The sequence below is a fragment of the Crocodylus siamensis genome, chromosome 1 (genome assembly GCF_052110815.1).
Source record: "Crocodylus siamensis isolate JL-2025a chromosome 1, ASM5211081v1, whole genome shotgun sequence".
Taxonomy (NCBI): Eukaryota; Metazoa; Chordata; order Crocodylia; family Crocodylidae; genus Crocodylus; species Crocodylus siamensis.
Genome location: NC_143395.1, coordinates 139667928 through 139686275, shown reverse-complemented (window position 1 = coordinate 139686275; position 18348 = coordinate 139667928). Strand labels below are relative to the sequence as shown.

General features: G+C 44.1%; 1 protein-coding gene across 1 annotated transcript in view; it reads left to right on the top strand.

Annotated features, from left to right (window-relative positions):
- Positions 1–18348, top strand: part of PCNX2 (pecanex 2) — a 269742-nt gene that overhangs the window by 4526 nt on the left and 246868 nt on the right. Inside the window, exons 2-5 of the mRNA XM_090044227.1 lie at positions 1767–1972; positions 11131–11248; positions 13059–13095; positions 13875–15182. Of these exons, the coding sequence (XP_089900353.1) occupies positions 1767–1972; positions 11131–11248; positions 13059–13095; positions 13875–15182 (1669 nt within the window). The remainder of the gene's footprint in view (positions 1–1766; positions 1973–11130; positions 11249–13058; positions 13096–13874; positions 15183–18348) is intronic.

Sequence of the window (18348 nt, the reverse complement as noted above, 5' to 3'; positions counted from 1 at the left end):
AAGATCAAGATAAACGTAGTGGTTTGTGGTCTGTTTAGATCTGAACAAAAAATGAAAATAAATATATTCTAATTTATGCACTTATGCCTATACCTACAGACATATTGCTAGCTACACCTGTCCTTTAGAAATGCCAAATTCCCTGCTTGAAATGCACCATGAAGTAAAGCAAGACTTCTCTTGAAATCTGTTTTGCATGCAAGTGACCCTGGAGTGGTGACCATCAAAATACAACATTTAGGGAACAGTCCAAAACCCATTACAGTTAGAATCTGTCCATTGAGTTCACTATGCTTTCATCAGACCTTTCTGTAGTAGAACCCCTCTCTCTAAGTTGTGCAGTGGCACAGTAAAGTTTATCTGAAAAATGCCTGATTTCAAATTTTAAACCTTTTAGGCAAATGTGACTAAATACAGAAAAAAACTCAGTTAATATAATAATCAAGGCTTTGATCCTTCAAAGAGAACTGGAGGGATCTATCTGCCCACTTCTCTTTGTACAAGACATGGCCTTAATCAGTAAAATGTTGCATGTCTCTGGTTTCTATCATTTGAAGGGACTTTCTAAGGATAGCTGAATTCCTGCTAACTCATTTTAATTATTAGGAGAGCTGTTGCTGGTCATTAACATTTGCAAGTTAGCATTTAAGCAAAGCTTTAAAAAAACAAAGAGAAAAACAAAGCTACTTCACAAAATGGACTTTGTCCCTTTCTCTTTTAGAAGTTCAGATTATTTGTTTAATACTCCATTGTACACCAATAAAGACACTTGTGCAAAACCAGCAGTCTTAGTGATGGAAGATCAAGCTTAAATGGTTTTTTTGTTAAATTCTTGTTATTAATTGGGATGAGATTGACAGTAGTTTCTTATTATTTTTTTATAGATTAAAAATGTTCTCCTGATTCTATGTCTGTGTGTATGTTCCTAAACAAACACACAGTGGGTGCATCTACACAGGGGCTTTACAGTTTATTAATTAGCTCTACAGTAAAATGTCACTGTTTACATGTGCACCAGTATTAGGGTACAGTAAATGAATTAACTCTGCCATAGGAGGATAGTACTATCCTACATTTGTGTAATTATATGTGCTGAAATACATTTGTAGATGGTGATGGTCTGGCTGCGGCACAAGACTGCTAAAGTGCAAGGGCTGCCTGTCACTTAGTTCTGCACTGTAACACCCTTGTGCCTGAGCTAGCTCCTCTGCCACCCAATGCTCCCACCTGGAGCCCAGAACTGACCCCCTGGATGCCCTGCCAGCCATGCTGCTCTGCCCCAGCTCAAACTGCTGTGGTCCTGGACCCATGTACAGATGCTGTGCTTGGGAGCAGCTGACTCCAGCCTAAACTGTGCTGGAGTTTATTACATCGTTTTAATGGCATGTGTAGATGCACCTACTATATACACTTCTTTCACCTATTGCCAGCCCATGGTTGGAGGGGAAGATGTTTTAAGAGGTCTCAAAATAATTATTGTAATAATTTTTTATTGATTTTTGATCAAGTAATTTTCATAATCGATCAAAAGTACATCTGATATCCAAGTTTGAAATCTAAATACTCCATAAAGCTTCAACTGAGATGAAATAAAAAACAAGAAATGCAGCCATAATTCAAGTGATGGGAAAATTTTACAATGTTAATTGTTTCAGGCAATAAGAAATTAAGGGTAACCCCCCTTCCCCCCGACATTGTGAGTAAGTAATAATATCTTCTTGTGATAAGTTAGTATCATTAACACTCTCTCTCATTTCTTTCCTTAGGCTTTCCCACCAAATGCAGTAACAGTTTTTATATACTGCAGTTCTGTGACTGTGTTCTTCATGATAATAAAGGTGATCAGTTATCGTCTGCATGTGATGTTTGATAAAGGAGAAGTAATTCAACAAAGGATCTCAAGAAAGAATGGAAGACAAAGTAAAGATAAAGAGGCCACAACAGAAAATGTAGGTCAGCGCTCTACTCTTCGGTAAGTTTTTTATTATGCAGAGCTGTTCTATAACAATGACAAGTCCATGTCCCAGTCCTGCATAGCAGACTTTTGTTGGGTTTTATAGCAATTTTAAGTTGTGCAAGCAAGGACCTAATAAGTCCTCTCAAAGGACTGGCAACTCATGTAAGTGGATCCAGCTTCTCTGATGGGACAGGTATGTTACAACTGTAACTGAGGAGGGTGGGGCAGCACCTAAGATTAATAAAGGTGTAAGAAGAAGTAGGAATAGAGAGCTGATTGGGATCTGATAAGGAAACCCTGGGGAGAGGTGAACTAGTTCCTTGAAAAGACTGAAGCAGGAGTGAGAAGCAAAGCAGTTTGCATGTGTAGCTTTCTGAGTTGAGGGTGGAGAAAGCTAAAGCAGAAGGGGAAGAGCTGATAGGTTTATCTGTGACTGAGTTGTTTTTTGGGGCTGGGGAAGGCAAATAGCAAGAAAGTCTTGCTTGATGGAGTCAGAGAAATGAGAGCTGGGGAATCAGTGGAGAGATTTCACCTGCTGACTTCTACAACCCAGAGCCAAAAGGGGTTGAACTCAAACAAGAATATCAGAGGCCTGCCTTTTGCCATTTGAGTCAGAGAATAATTAATAGTGTCTCCTCCCTCTGTGAAGAAGAATTTTCAAAGAAGTAAAACCAGGAAACTGTGTTGGACAGGGTTCTCACAGGGAGGGAACTGAGAAACTTCCTTAGTAATGGCAGATGAGGTTAGATTTGGGGTCTCTGTTTCCTATGTACTTGTGGAAGTTTTCTAATGTGCTTGTTTTAAGATTCACTGGGCACATCAGACAAGCACGCAAGTGCCTCTTGTAGCATCTCAAAGCCCTTTGAGACTCTACAAGAAGCATGTGCAGGAACAAAAAAAGTTTCCCTGAACTGCAAATTTGTAGTGCAGGGGCAAAATTAGGCCCCTGGTATCCAGGGGCCAAAAAATACCTGGGGCAAAAAAAGCGGGGCAGGGCATGGTCCAGGACTGTGACCTGAGGCAACCAGAGCCTCGGGTCTTCCACAGAGATGCTCTGGTATCCTGCCACAGCATCTCTATGGCTGGCCCTTGCTTTGGTGCTAGCCACAGGGAGCTGGACCTAGGTTCCATGCTGGTAAGTAAGGAGGGCAGGATTGGAGGAAGGGGGGTACCCCTGCCTGGCCCCATCCTCTGCCTGCTCCCCAAGCCCCCTGGATTACTTCCCTGCCCAGTCCCATCCCCTGCCTACTCCCCCAGTCCTCCTGATTGCTGCCCCACCCACCCCAGTATCCCTGCACTTTAAAAAAAAAAAAGCCCCATACTCACCAGCAGTAGCAGTGGCTGTGAGGTCTCTGGGGCCTCCTGGCAGAGGCCCCCCACACAGCCTCTGCTGCCCGATCAAGCCCTACCCCTGATGGCCCCCCTGCCTGGCCCCAGCAGTCCAGGACTCAAAAAACCCCAAAACCCACACTCACCAGCAGTAGCAGTGGCTGTCAGGGTCACTGGGGCCTCCTGGCAGAGTCCCCCCCTACACAGTATGAGGCAGTGGGGACCGGCCCTGGCCGCATGGCACCTGCACTGCCACTGCCCCATCGTGCAGGTGTGGCCTAGGTTGGCAGGGCACCACATGGCTCTATGCACTGTCAGGCACCTGGGGCTGCTCAGGCTGAGCAGTTCTAGGCTCTGGGTAACAGCTGCAGAGGCCCCAGCTGCCTGATAGTGTGCAGAGCGATGTGGTGCCCTGCCAACTGGCGGCCATACCCACGTGATGGGGCAGTGGCAGTGCAGGTGCCAGGTGGCCGGGGCTGATCCCCAGGGCCAGTCCCCACTGCTCCCAACACACCCCTATGGCCCCCCACATCCCTCCACAGCCACCCACGCATCCCTTGCACTTCTGGGTCAGTGCAATTGGCTGCGGGGGACCCTCCCCCCCCAGTTGCTGACTGGCCACTGGGGGGGTGGGCAAGTGCCCCCTGACTCAGAGGCACCAGTCACCCATGCAGCCAGGAGTTGGCTGGGACCTGCCCCAGACCTTTGTCCCTATGTGCATGGAGTGGGAGAGCTGTGCAGCAGCAGCTGTTTCCCAGCCCTGTGCACATCAGGACCCCTCCCAATGTGTATGGGTCATGAGACAGCTGTCTCATGCCCACAGAGCTTGGCCCTGTGCTCCCTGCCAGCCCCTGAGCTAACATCCAAGAGGAGCCTGACTGCTGCAGGAGGGTAGAAGAAGATGGGAGCAGCCCTGTATTAGGTTTCTTCCACTGGGAGCAAATCTGCTCCCAAGAGGGGGCAAGTGTAGATGTGTTCCTGGTGGGCTTACTGAGCAGTATTTTTACTATTGAATTAATAGCATGTGTAGACACACCCACTGTGCCCTAAGATAGTACTGTCCCCAGCAGTATTATCTTAGGGAGCAGTTAATTTACTGTGCCCTAATACTGGCACACGTGTAGATGATGACTCCTTTACTGAGGAGCTAACTAGTCAGCTCTGAACTAAAGCACATGTGTAGATGCATCCATTGTTGGGGTTTTTAAGGCCCATTTGTGGGGATTCCAGTTTGAAGAGAGCTCCACAGCTGTGGGTTGCTGGGGTAGCAGCCTAAGCGGTTAATTGGGCAGAACCTGCAGGCGTCACATGATTGGAAGGTGGCAGGGTTTTGGGGCATATCAGCCCAGGCCTGGAGCTACCAGGGGGACTCTCTGTCTCTTGTGCAGGAAGACTCTAGAAGACTCCCAGATACCTAGGGCTAGGGGCATGTTGCACTAAGGGTGGAAGTTTGTCTCCTTAAAGGGACATAGCATGGTTGTCATTGCTAGTGTTTATGTATGTGTTCAAACAGGGGCTTAGACTTGTGTTACTGTTTGAACCAGAGGACTGGGATGAGGCTATAAGGGGAGGTTTGGAGGCCTCATCAGTGTCTGGAGAAAGGGGCACATTATTCAGGTACAGCCTAATGACAGGTGCTGAGAGAGAGAGGTGTCAGAGAGAAGGCCGCAGCTACAGGGACACACAGAGCCCAGTGCCAAAGAGAGGGGTGCAGCTACAGAGGCCTCAATGAGCCCTGGGGCAGGGATGTAGGGGCACAGGGAGCCCTAGTGCTAGAGTGGTGCAGGGATGCAGGGGTTCAGGGAGGCCTAGCACCAGATGGGTGCAAAGACACAGGGGCACACTGCCAGGGGGGTGCAGAAATGACAGGAGTATAACACCTGCAAGGCTTAGGACACAGTAAAGGGAAAGTTGGAGCTGTGTATTGCATCCTTGTTTTTAGGGCATAAAAGGGGCAGCTTCCTGCTTAGCAACAACTTATTAATTGCATCAAAGGTGTGGTGGGTAAAACAGTGGGCAGGCTGCCCTAGACAGGAGGGTGGGCTGATGTAATGATAGGCTTTGGGATGGCCCCCTGTTGCAAGGACATTTGCTTGAGCTCTTATATTAATTTAGAGAGCCTTTGTGGTAATGCCCCTCACTGCTTCTTTCCCTATCTATGGATTATTCTGGGTCCTTGCTCTAGTCCAAAGGAAAGCAGCAGCCTTCTCTGTTTAGAGTACATAGTATATTACACCTTTTATGTCTCCCCTAAGACCAGAATCCCATTCCTAGTGAATCAAATACTTTCATGCCCATGTACACTATTTTCATGAGGAGAACATTACTCTGGAAACATTCAACAGGTGTTAATGAGACCACTTACAGAGTAAGACACTAGTCAGAGTGCCTGTGGGCATGTCCAGAGAAGCGCGGCTGTGCAGTATGTGGCGCTGCAAACATGTTTGCAGTGACACATACGACACAGTCTGGTGTTCTCCGCACTGCAAGGGTGCACTGCCCAAGCATGCACTGGGCCGGGTTTTTTCCCACAGGTTTTTTTTTACCCCTGGATTTTCAGGGGTCAAAGAAGTGGGGGAAAAACCAACAATGATGCAATGCACGCTCAGCCAGCATGTGCTGCTGAAAAGCAGAGCCAGGCCACCCAGAGCCATGTGGCGACTGCCAGCCGGGCTTCCCATGGCAGAATTGCCATGGATGTAGCTCTGGGAAGCCCCCAAGATCCCAGGTAAGGCTGCTAGGGCCAGCTCAGTACTGGCCCCAGCCTCCCCTACCCCACCTGGGGCAACTTGCCACATGATATAGCATACATGTCATCGGTGTTCCCTGGGACAGGTAGCAGTGGCACAAGGTGCACCTTGTGCTGCCACTACTTGTCCCTGGGGAACCAAATGTCCATGCATGTCTGGACATTCCCTATATGGCCAAATTAGGCACTAGAGTGTAGCTTCCTTGGATTCATGTTAATTTCAAACTATGTAAGAAAGTCATTCTTGTTTCTAACTTATAATGGAGTAGAGAAACAATCAATTCATTATGAAAGCTGAACCTTTGTTAAAGTACTCTGGAAGCCGGTGTTTGAAACTTATACAGGAAAAAGTTACCAGTAGCTTTGTGTATTTGTGAGCAACTTGGTGGATACGGACAGTCCTGAAGCCTGTAGTACGGCATCTGTGCTGCTGGCACAGAAATGGCTGTAGTGTAGTGTACAAATACCTAAGCCAGCTTTAAACTGTTTTTTTGGGTTGCTGGCAGTAGTTCAGCTGCAGCAGTGCAGACCTCAGCATAGGATAATTTATCCAGCTTCTTGGGTAGATTTTGCAGCTCACTGTGGTTTCTGTATAGTTGTTGCTGCCTACTAGTGGAATTCGTGTTGGATATCTCTGAGTTGCTGTAACTTCAATTTATATTCCTTTGAAGACTTCAAAGTTATTAGCTCACAAAGCTATTATTTCCTTTTTCTGCTATCAGATACATTGATAGGATAACTTAAGAGGCTTGTCTTAAGCTTCACATTGTTTTGTTGTGAATTAGTGTAACCATTAGATGACCAAGGTATAAAAAGTGCACTTAGTATGACAGGGTGTGGCAGACCCACACTTGCAGCACCACCCCTGGTATGCTCTGCCCACTTGGGTGCCACCCCAAGGCCTACTCATCTGCCATGACTTGATGTTATCTGAGATTAGTTGGAGGTGCTGCTTAGTGCTTCCTCTAGCCCCAGGTTGCTCAGCTGATAGGTCTTCTGTGAGGCTCCACCACACCTACACTTTACCCCTTTCCACTCAGGTGGTCCACTCTGGTCTCGGTGATCTTTGTGATGGGCTGCTGGCCCATCTCTTGGCATGCCTGCCTGCACGGTCCTCCACGGGAGAGTGGTGAGGCCTTCTTGACTAATGACTGCACAACTTAGCATTAATGAACCTGAACATGTGCACATGGTGTGGGCAAGCAGGGCATCAATGCTACCTACACCCAACACTTTACTTCAGTGTTCTGCACTCAGTGAGGCAGGCTTCACCTGGTCCCCGCCAGCTTCCCCTTTGTGGGTATTCCCTAGGCAAGCTGGAGTTGTAGGCCTAATGGCACCCAGCCACGTACCCCAGTACTTTGGGCAACATCCCCTCATGCTCCCTAGGGTCCTCCATGGCCACTACTGGTTTACCATCGGGTTTTGGGTCTGTACCTACTCAAACACAGTGACAGTGGCCACAGGGGTGCCAGGTGGGTTTTCTTCCCCGGCGGGCTCTATTGGTTTCTCTCAGGCTGGCCTCCTCCCATCCCAGCTGCCCTTGCGGTACCTTTCAGTGTTGTGGTGTGTGAGCAGAGGCTTAGTCAGGGCTGCACTGCTGGGTTTACCCATCCAGGCTTCCGTGCCAATACCTGCTCTTTCTCCTACTGGTGTTTGGTTGCCTATGGCATCTCCTCTTCTGGTGGGGCCTCCTGCCCCTTGAAGGATTCCCTATTGTGGTGCCACAGGTAAGTGTGTGGCCTGTTTCCAGAAGAGAGTTCTGGTAGCAAATGGGGCTCCTGCAGCCTGGCCTAGTAACCCGCCCCTGTGGGGGTATGCTGGCCCTGCTCTAGCTGCAGGGAGTTTCAGGTTGCACTTGTGGTATATCCTCTTTCTCCCTCCCCCATGCTGCTAGTGAGGAGTTCCAGGACCGGACAACTCCACGGGCCCTCTTCTGGTCACGTGGTGTTGGCCAATTCCCCAGCAGACTGGCTACCTGGACACTGGTGCTGTAGTGAGTGTGCCATGGGCCTGTCACACAGGGCCACAGCAGAGAAGCTTAATTAATTCTTTCCATTGGTTTTTACTGCAGAAGATATTGGGAGAATTTCCACATCAGATCAATCCTTCCTAGTAGATATGTTTGAAGATCTGAATCACACTGAAGTGATAATAAGATGTTTTAGAATAAATCAAATACTACTAAGTCATCAGAACTAGATGGCATGTACCTAAGAGTTCTGAAAGAACTCAAAAGCGAAATTGCAAAACTATTGGCAATAGTAGGTAATCTATTGTTATAAGCAACTGGGGATAACCAACATAATACTCATCTACAAAAAGCTCTAGAGATTAACCTAGAAACTACAGACCAGTGAATCTCACTTCCATCCCTTGCAAATTGGTAGAATCTATAATAAAGAATAAAATCAGCTGCACATGGACAACTGTGACATGGGGAAGAGTCGGCATGGTTTCTCTAACGGGCAGACTGCCTCACCGATCTGCTGGAATTCTGACTATCATGTAGACCCAGGGATCCAGTTGACAGCATATATTTAGATTTTCGAAAAGCTTTCAAACAGGTCCCTCACCAAAAAGCTTTTAAAAAAAATGAGTTAACATGGCATTGGAGGGAAAATTATTTGCAGACTGAGAGTTGATTGAAAGATAGGAAGAAAAGGGTAGTGCTAAATGGCCACTATCCAGGATGAAGGGAGGTCAAACATGGGGTCCTGCAGGATTTGTGTGGTGCCTAATTTTGCTCAATGACAATGACCTGGAAATAGGGATGCAAAGTGAAAACTCCAAGTTCATAGATGCAAATTATTCTGGGTAGTCAAATCTGAGGCTGAAGGAGAGCTGCTCCAGAAAGATCTCACAAAGCTAAGTGAGTGGGCAAAATGAGTGGCAGATGAACTTCAATGTCAAGCTATTTCATATGGGGAAAAATAACCTTAATTATACATACACAGTGGTGGGTTCGGACCTAGCTCTGACAACTTAAGAAATGGACTTTGAAGTCATTGTAAAAGCTCTGTAAAAGCATCACTTTAGTGTGCAGCGACAGCCAAAAAAAGCTAATAATATATTGAATATCACTAAGGGACTTGAAAACAAAATAGAAAATATTATCATGCCACTATATAAATCCCTGGTGTGTGCACATCTTGACAACTGTGTGTAATTCAGTGATCTCCCTCTAAAGGGATTACTGAATGTACTACTTGCCACTCTTAGGAACAGAATACTGGCCTAGATGCACACGGATGCGGGGGATCCAGTTGGTTTGACCCAGTATGGCACTTATGTTTTAACATTCCAGTTTGTTGAATATTTTGATAACCAGTGAATAGAATAATCATACATTTTCATAACTTTAAGTGCACCCGTCAGGCCTCGATCATGTGGTCCGTCGCCGCCCGGCCCTGGATTTTGGTAGTAGCCTTCCGCTCCGTCCCTCACAAGTGGAGTGCTCTGGTCTCCCGCCTTGGGCGGTCTTATCCCCTCCTAATCCCGCCTGCCATGACTTGATGGAATCTCAGTGGAGGAGGGGTCCGACCGTCCGGGTTCGGCTACCCCAGGCCAAGGCGTGATGGTCTTTGCGAGGCTCCAACCTCCCCTGTACCTTGCCCTATACCCAGCCCTGACAGCGTGCTCCTGGTGTTTTCTCCACGGCCAAACCTCTTCCTATGCAGGGTCCCCCTGGCTCCCCCTCCCGGGACCAGTATGAAACCGGAACTCCTCTGCCTGTTAAGCCCTAGGAAAACTCCGTCCCCCTTTCCCCTTATTCCAGGGTCCCAGGACAAGTTAATAACTATCCCAGAAGTAACAAAAGAGAGAAAAAAAACTATCACCACCTACATGTGCTCCTAATTTTAATCTAGCTGGGGCCTTACCTCAGAGCGCCCATGACGGAGTGCTCCCCTTTACCAACTACCCCCCCTTAATGCTACTTCCTCTAACTATGTGGTATATCGGACACGTGTCTGCCTTTGACGTCCCCTTCTTTCTGCTCAGGACACTTCCCTCGACAGTTCCCCCGGGAGCCTCTGTCCCAGATGTGAGGGTTATGCTTGACCCTTTTACTAGCTGCCTCTTTTCCAACAAGCCGGTGGGTCCCTGTTTCAGTTGATGGGTTTCTTCCCGCCGAGTCTCTTCGCGGCCCGGTGGTGATATATAACTGGGATACCTGGGTCCCTTTTGATCTAGCAGCAGCATCTCTCCATGGAAGCAGCTCTTGCCCCTTCTCTGCGCTGGGTGCAGCGTTCCCTGGTTCCTCTGACTCCTTGGTAAGCCCAGGGATATCTCTCTCTTCCCCTCTTCTGCCTCATGGCCTCCCCTTCTTATACTTCCGGGGCGGGTCTCCTTTTCCTCTTCCTCAGCTGCTTCCCCTTTAAAAAAACCTTGGCTACCAAGCTGCACGGGTCCCGTCGCCGCTTCCTGCCGCCAATAAGGTATTTTTATTTCTTTCTCCCTTCTTCTTGTTCTCCCCGGGGTGTATTGTTCCCCAGGATCCCCCTTTAGCCCTTCTGGGCTCATATCCTCTCCTTGCCCCGGGACAGAGCTTTATATAGTTATTATTTTTTACCATACTTTTTTTTTCATTAGTTAACAATTAGTTGTTCTGCTACTAATAGAAAGCCCAAGCTAGCATTTGGAACAACAAATACATTTGTAGACAAATATAGGGCTGACTTAGGTGACCTGCTCTGTGTACAAGAGGCTGGAGTGATATCACTGTTTAACATAGCTATGTCCTGCTTTCCTGGAATAACATAATCTTTTTGCGCTGATGTTCTTTTATTTTGAGGCTAAGGAAACATTGAAATAATGTAATTCTAATACAGATCTTCCAGTGCTAGAAATGGTGTGTGTAGATGGTTGTATCATATACCCAATCTTCAGTTTGGCTATTTGGGGAAAGATGGGAAGGAGTGTAATGAAAAACATGGAGCGCACTATCTGTTAAGGGAAGGCCCTACAAATCATCCCAGACTCTGCCTCCCTAATTTAAACACTATGGCAATGACATGTCAGCAGTACTGCATGAAATACAGTGAGCTTAAGAAACAGTGTTACTAATTTTCTACTTTCTTATTTTTTGGATCAGCAGAAACAAAAGAGATAATGCTAAAATTGAAGAATTCAGACGAAATGAGTCAACTCCAACAATCCGTGGCAGTTCTAGAGTACAGGCTATACACTCGCGCTACTCTTCAGGGGTTTTGGTTAGTATACTGTTTTTTGATGTTGGCATCTTCTTTCTGGGCAATGCTATGTAATTTACGCCATAATATTGTGTCAAAATACGTATCACTTGAATTAATTGCTTGATTTTGCATAGAGCCATGCAGAGCTGTTCTCTGCATATGCTTTTTAGCAGTTGGCTATGTACCCTCACACTTTGATGCAGAAGAAGAAAAATGCTTTATGTATGCGTTTAGTGTGTTATGTTCTACACTAAACTGGTCAGTTCCTCCTTCACCTCAGAGGAACCAATATACAAAGATATCAGGAACTTGCTAGGCATCCCAGTAGATAAATCTTTACATTTGGTTAATCTTATCCAGAGTAATTAGTACTTGTCTTTGCTGCTGCAGAAAGAAAAAGATGCTTTCTAGAGGCAAAGTGAGCACTTTTTTATTTCATGCTGCTAAATCAAACATAACAACCATTTTTGTTGTGGAATGACTTTGCTTCTGGATAATTAGTAACTGGTTTGTTGCTTCATTTTTAAATTTGTGAAACTGAGACTTATCACATGTCTGCACACATATACTAACCCTTTTATTAAACGTATGCATTTGACTTGACTCCAAGATCTGCGTAGTAGATGAAACAATGCAAACATGTCATACCTGGAATGGGTAAGATTCTAAAGCTAATGGGATGTATGAACCTGGTGGACAAGGTGTATACATATTGCATACAAAATATCTACATTAAAAGAACATTAAGGTTTCAAATTCATGGACTTGCAAATCAGCAAATGCTATAATTGTCTGTCCAATCTGAAATTTCCCTCCCTTGTCTTTTTATGATACAGTTTTTAAATGTATGATCATATACTGTTTATTTCCTCAGGACTCCTGCCTTATTGAGCATGGCAAATGTATAGTGTTCCTTGAATACATTGCTATTTTATGTTCCATTTCATGTGCGTTGTTCCATGTGCATTCCTAGTTACTGCAGTATTGAAACCCTGCTCTGAATATAAAAGTGTTAATTTCCCTCTGCCATTTTTACTTGGATGCTTATCTGTGTTATATGTGTATGGTTAAGAAATGTTTTTCAGGTTACCTTCATAACCCCCCTGTGAAGTCAGGTGTTTATATAACTCCCCCACTACATCTTTGTCCCTATCTCAGTTCCCTCTCCTTCCTTCCCTTTGCTTCCCTTTGCTTGCTTGCCTCAGCATATCTGCCAATACAGATTCTACCTGGTCTTCTCACCTCTTTGCTTTATAGTAAGGTATTTTTTTCCTACTCTTCATTGGCCTGCCAGTGGTATCATTGACAATGTAAGAGAAATTCCCTGCTTCCAGTTCTGGGACTTGATCCCACAAGAGTTTGCGGATGTCAGGAAAACTAATGCCACCTTGATTTCCCCTTTGCATCTTTTTTCAAGATATCAGTCCTGTCTGTGTTAAATAATTTATTTTTCAATATTTTATAAATAATACCAAATGATAGAAAAAAAATCTTACATTTTACTAAGTAGCAGCCAGTAATAGGGGAGAAGTAAAACTGATATGTGTGATCTTGGTCCTCTTAGATTAAAAATCCAGAACTGGGGCTGCTGGATTTCAAAATCCATCTTTGATTTCTTTTGTGGTATTCCAGGGGAAGGGAATGTGATTGACATTATCAATCATGCAAATAATACCTTGCACTTTATCAGGATGAGTGTACAAATCCCACAGATGCTTATTGTATACTTTCATAAACCAGTGATAAGGCAACTACTGAGTTTATATCTTGCATTTTTTTTAATGCACTGAGTTAAAAAACACATGTTAACCTTGTATTTGATTTTTAGGAACTGCCAGCCCGTGAAACTGTTGAGGATCTCAAAGGTATCTTGATGGCTTTTTACCTTTTTAAACTGTTTTTCTTTAAACATTGCTTGCCATTTTTTTTTTAAATGAAGAGTCTGTACTAGATGCTAACCTGGCCCAGAAAAATGGGTGGCTGCTGCCTCCCTTTTCCCACCTTGTGGATAATTAGTTGGGTAGTTGTGAACTCTCCAGCTAGATTAGAAAAAATCTACCCCTGCCCAGGTAAGGAAAAGTTCTGTTGCATTGGTTTGTTCTCTCTCTCATCTTTTCCTGAGGGAGAGACCTCTGTGTACTAGCATAGTATTTGGGTTTAATAAACAATTTTTGAGAAGCAGAGGGTGATCCATGGGTTTTTATTATATATACATGCTCCTTTTTCTTGATTGTGGGGGAGGGAGGGGAGGAAGCACACAAAGGGTAGACCTACAATTTATAGGCTCCTGAGACAGAAAAACTTGCAAACCGTTAATGGTCTGACTTGTATGCATATATCTATTCACATGAGTGAAACTATATTTTCAGGTAATTTAAAAGCAAAATATTTTTTTCAAACAATTCCTAAACTAGGAAACACTATCCTTAATTTTTTAGCTAGATGCAAAACGTTTTGGAAGTTGACAGAAATATTGACATCTATAAAAACTTTCTAAGATGACTCTTTTCTAAAGTAATTGGCAACAGTAATCTGGTTTTGGGTTATTTTTGGTGCTTCCTTAGTTCTGCAATCTAGTGTTAATGTTTAGATGTATAATGTTTTTTGTTTGTATGGCCTCATTTTACATATGTGGTATTGTTAGGAGTTATGGTGTTAGAAGATCAAGCTGTTCCACCAGTTACATCTACTTCACCTGATGTCAAAGCAGATACACTGCCTGTTTCTACAGCCCTTATGACAAGTTCTACCACCTCAGCGATAGTGACAAAACCAGTGACTGTGGAGACTTTTACTACTAATGGAACAAATGAAAAAGAAAATAAGGTGCAGCCCTCTGTTCCCCATACATCAGAAGATATTCTTGTGTATACAGATATGGCTAAAAAATTGTCAAATATCTCTTTGTCACAATGTGATGGTTTAAGAAATGGCTTTCCTCTGGAGCCATGGGGCAGTGAAAATTCAGTTATTTCAGAGCATTTAAGTAATCCAAAAAATAACAAGAGAGAGAAATTGTCAGATGGGTCATCTTATGAAAGCTTCAGTAACAACTGTCCACAGTGTACTGCAATTGCAGCCAAAGAGACTGATGGTCAAAGGGAAAATTCTTGTAACCTCGATAACACTAATGAGGATCTTGATTATTCAGATGGTGAGGTTGCTGTTGCTCTTGTTGACAGCTCTCAGCCTGGAGACCAACTTAGTCTACATGAACCCATTAAAATAATAATTACTATGAGTAGTGCTCCAAACACTGTGAATGATTTAGAAGGTTCTGTTCACCTGAAGGTATTAAGCACTGAGAAAACCAGCTCAAACCCAGACTCTAGTGCAGCTACAGAAGATCTGAACAGTCAGCAGAATAACGAACAGCTCAAAATTCCCATTATAACTTTTGAATTTTCTGATGGCAGTAGAGGTAATGTTTATCCAGAAGCCAGTGAGAGTGAAAGAACTTCAGAGCATTTAAAGGTTGATATATCATCCAACCAGTGTTCAGGTTACGAATCTGGTGATCAGGACAATGCAGGAAAGGAACAAAGCAATCCTGCAAATACACCCATAGAAACTAACACTTGCTTAGGTCCAAATCTGGAAGATGTTTCTGAGAATTTGCCAGTCACAGATCTTAATTCTAAAGAAGATCAACTAAACCTTGATCCAGGATCTCGTAAAACTCCCCATGAAAAGAGACATGTTCGTGTGCTGAGTGTAGACAGTGGGACAGACATTCTTTTAAGTAAGAATTCTACAGAAATAGTTAGTGATAAAGAGAAGGCTTTACCAACCTCTAAATCTGACCTAGAAGCCAAAGAAGGACAGACACCTAATGAATCCAACTTCCTGGAATTTGTCTCTTTACTGGAATCCATTAATACCTCAAAGATGAAGGCATCCAATCAATCCAGTGTCAAAACAGAGAGTACAAAGGATAATGGATCTGTTGGAGGTATGATGCATGATTTAAAGTTACTATTTTCTAACAAACTGCCAGATTATTTTGATTATCATAAATCCAGAGCTTGTTGGGGAGACCCTTGATCTATAAAACAAGGACCGTACCTTTTTTCTGTTCTATTATGGGCTTTCTGTATTGAAGGTTACAGCATACCTGCCTGATACTAAGAGACCTGTGCTTTACTGGAAACCAAAGCACAATCTCATCCAGCATTCATCTGAGGTTGTATAAATACTAGGCCTGTGTGAAGCAGCTAGTATTTGCTTTGGATTCGGATTTGGCTGATTCGGGGAACAGTGATGCGATTTGGTGATTCAAATCACTGTCCCAAATCTGATTCAGAGATTTGGCCGTCACCGAATCTCCAGATCAAACAGGCCCCATTCCCTGCCCACTCTCCCAGCCTCATCAATGGCTGCCCTGCCCAACCCTAGCATCCTGGCACTTTTTTTTAAGCCCCACACTCACCGGCTCCTGCCAGGCTGAGAGGCAATCCCCGCTGCCCCGTGCTGTGTGTGTGGGGGCTCTGCCACAAGCCCCCAGAAGCCTTAACAGCTGCTGCAGCAGCCAGTGAGTGTGGGGCTTTTTTTAAAGCATTGGGATGCTGGGGCTGGGCGAGGCAGCCATTGATGGGGCTGAGAGAGTGGGCAGGGGTTGGAGGCACGGCTGGGGGAGCAGGCAGGGGATGGGACCTGGAGAGGGTCCCCTCATGGTCCCCTCCCTGCTCCTCCAGCCGCCGCCCCTCCACCCCCTACTTACTGGCACGGAGCCCAGGTTCAACTCCCTACAGCAGTGAGCAGGGACCCCTTGAATCTCTAAGTCTCCTCCAGATCTTTTTCTGAATTGATTCAGAGGCTTCAGATTGATTTGGACCTTTTTATTGATCTCCCAATTTGATTCGAATTTGGAGATTCGGCTGCCAAATTGGGCCGAATCTCTTCCAAATTGAATCGGCAGCTGAAGCTTCACACAGCCCTAATAAATAGAAAGACATACCAAAAATAAGTATGAAGACATACTTACTTATCCTTCCAGGAATTGTATAGGTAACCTCTGGATCACAGTGGTGGGCTTCTTCCATCTATCCAGGGTAGCAATTAATTTTTTTTAACACAACGTTTCTTACTAATTTTACATTTGTGCAGTGACTGGCTAATGTTGTTTCTAAGGGGCTTTTTTCCTTATAAAGACGTTTTTGCTAATAGAAAGTCCAGGGTTCACAAAGAGTGCTGTTTTTATCTTTTTAAAATGTGTGGCTTGGTAGTGTAATGTCTTGTGTCCCACTCAAACCAGACAAACCACAAGCCTTCTTACAAGAGTAACAGTCCGGGTAGTTAGTATTATTGCCAATAACTTTCAGAATTTTGTGGTTTAATTGACCTAGTGACTCTTGGAATAAATCTCCTATATTATAGTTTTAGCAGGTAGGAAAAACTTATACAATAGCTCTTAGCAAATGAGGAGAGATTTTCATTTACACATTAGCTTTACCTTACATACATGAATATGGCTTCCCAGTGACCTTCTATTTGCTCCTATTTTTGTCAGCACTCTATCCCAATGCCTTCCACTCCAGTTCATAGGGCTATTGTTTGTAAGTGTTGTAGCATCTAAGTTTCTTCAAAACAATAGCTAAATTGAGACATCTGTGGTTAGATGACTAAAACTGAGGAAGCACTACATATGAGGAATAAAATTAAAAAAACACTGCTGTGTTCTAGCTAAAAAAAAAAGTTTTGAAATGACAAAAATAAAACCAATTTATAAACAGTTTTCAGATGGAGAAAACTGATAGAGTTAAAGCATGATTTATTGTCTTCTCAATAGCAGTGTTAAACTTAAGTAAAGGAAGTAACCACTGACCAGAGTGGATCAGGATGTCCACAGATGCCATAACAAAACTTAGGGGATATTATTAGTTCATATACACAACTGGTAGTCTCCCATATGGACAGACTTAAGTTGTCTTTCATCTACAGCCATGACTGTCCACACATGTGAGAATGCTGTCCCTTTTTTAAATCAATCCTATAATTTTATTGGCCAGTACCGCTGAGCATATAGGAGCTTTCCCTGGGCTGCTGTGTTAGGTGAGGAGACAAATACTGCATGTCCAAAGGCAGTCATTTTGGCCATGAATACCACAACCCCCCTCTCTACCTAGTACATATTTAGCTCCTTTTACCTACATCCCTGAAGAGGAAGGATATATTATCACTATTTTACATTTTGAAATTAGTGCCATAGATTTCTAAAAACACTTTAGAAGAGAAGTGTTTTTAGAAGATAGGAAAGAATCAGTTGTTTACAATGGCAAATTCAGTCCTGAAGTCTTGAAATAATTTGGCAGATTTGTGACTTACTTTTCCGCTCTTGGGGAAATTCTCTGTTGGAGTGGTTTATGCCAGAAATATGATTACAAAGTGAGAGCTCAAATACTTTTTCAGTATTGGGTTAAAGCATAGAGTTCAGGATAAGAAAATATTTTTCTCTTTCTTTCGCCCCCCTCCCCAGGACAGGTAGAAGTTTTGGGTTTAGTTCTGTTTGTAAAGTGTCTAGTGCAGGGTTGTTCTTGTCCATAGGGCTCCAGGGCATTCTGTTCAGACAAATACATAATAGGGAGTTTCACACTTGCCAAGAAAGGGTAGCAGGGAAGCATGGGCAAGTGACATCCAGTACAGCTGAATCAAGCAGTACAGCTGTCCGACAGTACTGGAATAGTTGGCTTGGTAGAAGTAAAGAGAATACCACTGACTTACAAGTTAGCAAAGAGCTAAGGAGAGCAAGAGAACTGAGTAACAAATCAGCTACAATGGAAAGAGACTGGATTTTAGCACTGCTTCTCTGTCCTCAGACTCAGTTGATTCCAGCTCAGCATATAACATCTTAGAAGAAGCTGGAAAGGGATGAGGAAGAATGCCTAATGTAAGCTAAAGCATCTTGCAAGTAGCAGTTTGAAAGTATTCTCTGCTAGTGTTCTGAATAAACTTATGGGGTTGTTGGAGGACACAATAAATGTGAACTTTTCAATTACAACCAATATAACAAGTTGCAGGGAATCAGGGCTGCCAGGATTAGTGTCAGTTTCAGTACCAACTGTTGGATGCCCGCAAGTGTTATAACAAAACTTGTTGAGCGCTAAATGGAATTGGGTATC